We start from the raw sequence: 2,337 nt of genomic DNA, 5'->3' as shown, positions 1-2,337 counted from the left end.
GGGTAATTTTATTTGTGCATTTTTTGTACGCTCCTTTAACAAAAGTGTTCCGTTTCTCTCTAAAGGATGTTGTGTTACCAACTTGATTAGTGTAGATAAGTGTAGCACAATTTTTAAAAAAATCTAAAAATCTAGACTCGGGGATGTGGAGAAGTACTTTGTACTGCCGTTTTGGAAGGAGGCAGGTTCGAGTGTCATGTGCCTAACCTCTTTTTAATTTACATTCATTTAGTGTGGACCTTTTCAACTCTTTATACATGTATTCTATTGATTTTTTTCTTTCTTACTGTCTTTCGAAATTGCTCAACATTTTTTTTACTGTATTTGATTGCTTAACTTATTACATACATTTTTACAATTTTGCGGATACACAGATAGTGACGGACACCGACTAAATGTTTTCATCGAGGCAAACATGGCACATTATTTGAATCGCCTATCTGTCTAATGACTGAGGGAAAATTGTCTTCTTTTGTATCTGATACTTTAATCTTTACACGCACACTAGTTGGGGCAAAAAGAAACGTTCTGTGGTCGTGGAATATTGCTATTTACCCATCTAAAAAAAGAAAGATCGAGACAAAATAGAAACACGCAAATATTACATTTGTACGTTTAGAGCGTCCAGTAAAGACGTTTTGGTGTCGGTAACATACTATTCACGTGGTCTGTGTTCCGCTCGTCAGCTGATTTTTGTTGTCCACACAAACACTGTCCGTTGCGTGCTGATGTCAGGCGCCTGTCACCTTATTGTAAAGGTCATTGTGTCACGTAAATAGGGTCAGAGGGGTCATACTACGAGCCCCGCACGTGCAGCCCACCGTTTGAAACTGTTGGTGGGTCAAACATGGACGTAGTGAAAGTTGATACTTCTGGTGGGGTCGTGTTATTTAAGAGTCAATATTCTTTGGTTTTGTGGAATTCAAGTGAAGTAGATTTAAGTGTTTGAAATGGGATGGTTTTTTGAATGGTGTTTTCTCTGAAGAAATTTGTAATATTTATTTTATGGGAGTTTCGGTGTCCCTGTCAGAATATTTTACTGGTCTTCAGAATTAAGACAAAAATGTGGAAGAGGAGAAAGTTGGAGAGTGGGATGAGGTGTAGTGAGGTAAAGGAGAAAAAGGAGGACAGGATAAGGAGACAGCAATAGGAGAAGGAAGAAGCAAAATCAGAGAAGGAGAGGCCTGTATAGAAGGAAGAATCGATGAGGATTGTCTTAATAATAAGAAAAAAAGAACAACCCAACAACAACAACATAATAATAATACCCCCCCCCCGAAAAAAATCTAAATGCTTCCATCCAACCATCTTTTACGGCACTTGCAACACAATAAGGTCATATAAGTGCCGGAGATTAGTTGCAACATATGAGCCCCCCCCCCCCCGAAAAAAAAACGCTCAACAAAAACACCAACAAACATTTTAAAAAACAAAAAAGAAAAACGTCGTAAAGAGATGGATGGATCAGGATTATGACACTTAATGTTTCTAATGTACTTTTTGTTTTGATTTGCACAATGTTCACTCACACACGCAGTTTTAGGATTATTTTTAAAAAAAAATATTTCCGCAGAGAAACAGACGTCCAGGCCAGGAATATCATCAGCACTGGAGGCAACTGCATCAACATCACCAACGTCAAAGTAAGTGGCTCTGTCGTCTTTTTCTTCTTTATTCTTACATGTCTCGGTGGTTTAGGTATGTTGCTTTATTCTTTTTGATTACATGTATTTCTCACCCGTCTGCTGATTCTGTCGACTGCTTTGCGTTTTCCGGATTCACCTACACTCGGATAAAGCGGCTGTGTTTTGATTTTTCAACTCGAAACCCAAACTCATTCTGTTTATACCCCCTCCCTTCTCTCTCCTATCCAACCTCCGGTCTTCATTTTGTGTGTTCACTTCCCTTCCTTCCAATTGGTGGGTGGTTTGAGGGCGCCACGGGTAGATCCTACTTCTTTACTTTCCCTCTGTTATTGCTGTCTGTCTGTCTGTCTTACATTTTGCTAGCAGTAAATGACGCCAGTATTGTATCGGTGTGCCTCTCTTTACTCAAATAAGCAAACTATTTAGATGCACATTCATCAATCCAAATCGGCGCCTCTTGTCCCTTTTGTTTTTTGTTTTTGTAAAGTGTTTTACGGCGCTTGCAACTGCATAAGGTCATATGAGCACCTAATATTTTCAGTTGGTAGGATATTTTGAATTTTGCCCGGGTGGCGGCCAAAGCCTACTCTTATCGATTTTTAGACCACCAAGGGATCTTTAACGTGCGCAACTTGCACACGGGCCCTCCGAGATTTTTCGCCCTTGTCCGAGAAGGCTTGGTGTAGATCTT

The 2,337-nt window shown here is 39.7% G+C and overlaps 1 protein-coding gene across 1 annotated transcript in view; it reads left to right on the top strand.

The window, feature by feature from the left end:
* Window positions 1-2,337, top strand: part of LOC101862023 (stAR-related lipid transfer protein 9) — a gene marked incomplete at its 3' end in the record, with an annotated part of 30,726 nt that overhangs the window by 12,257 nt on the left and 16,132 nt on the right. Inside the window, 1 exon segment of the mRNA XM_013080841.2 lies at window positions 1,574-1,643. Coding sequence (XP_012936295.1) covers window positions 1,574-1,643 — 70 coding nt within the window.

The sequence above is a fragment of the Aplysia californica genome, unplaced genomic scaffold, assembly GCF_000002075.1.
Source record: "Aplysia californica isolate F4 #8 unplaced genomic scaffold, AplCal3.0 scaffold00102, whole genome shotgun sequence".
Taxonomy (NCBI): Eukaryota; Metazoa; Mollusca; class Gastropoda; order Aplysiida; family Aplysiidae; genus Aplysia; species Aplysia californica.
Note: the sequence above shows the minus strand (reverse complement) of the source record. Positions and strands in the feature narration are given on the sequence as shown.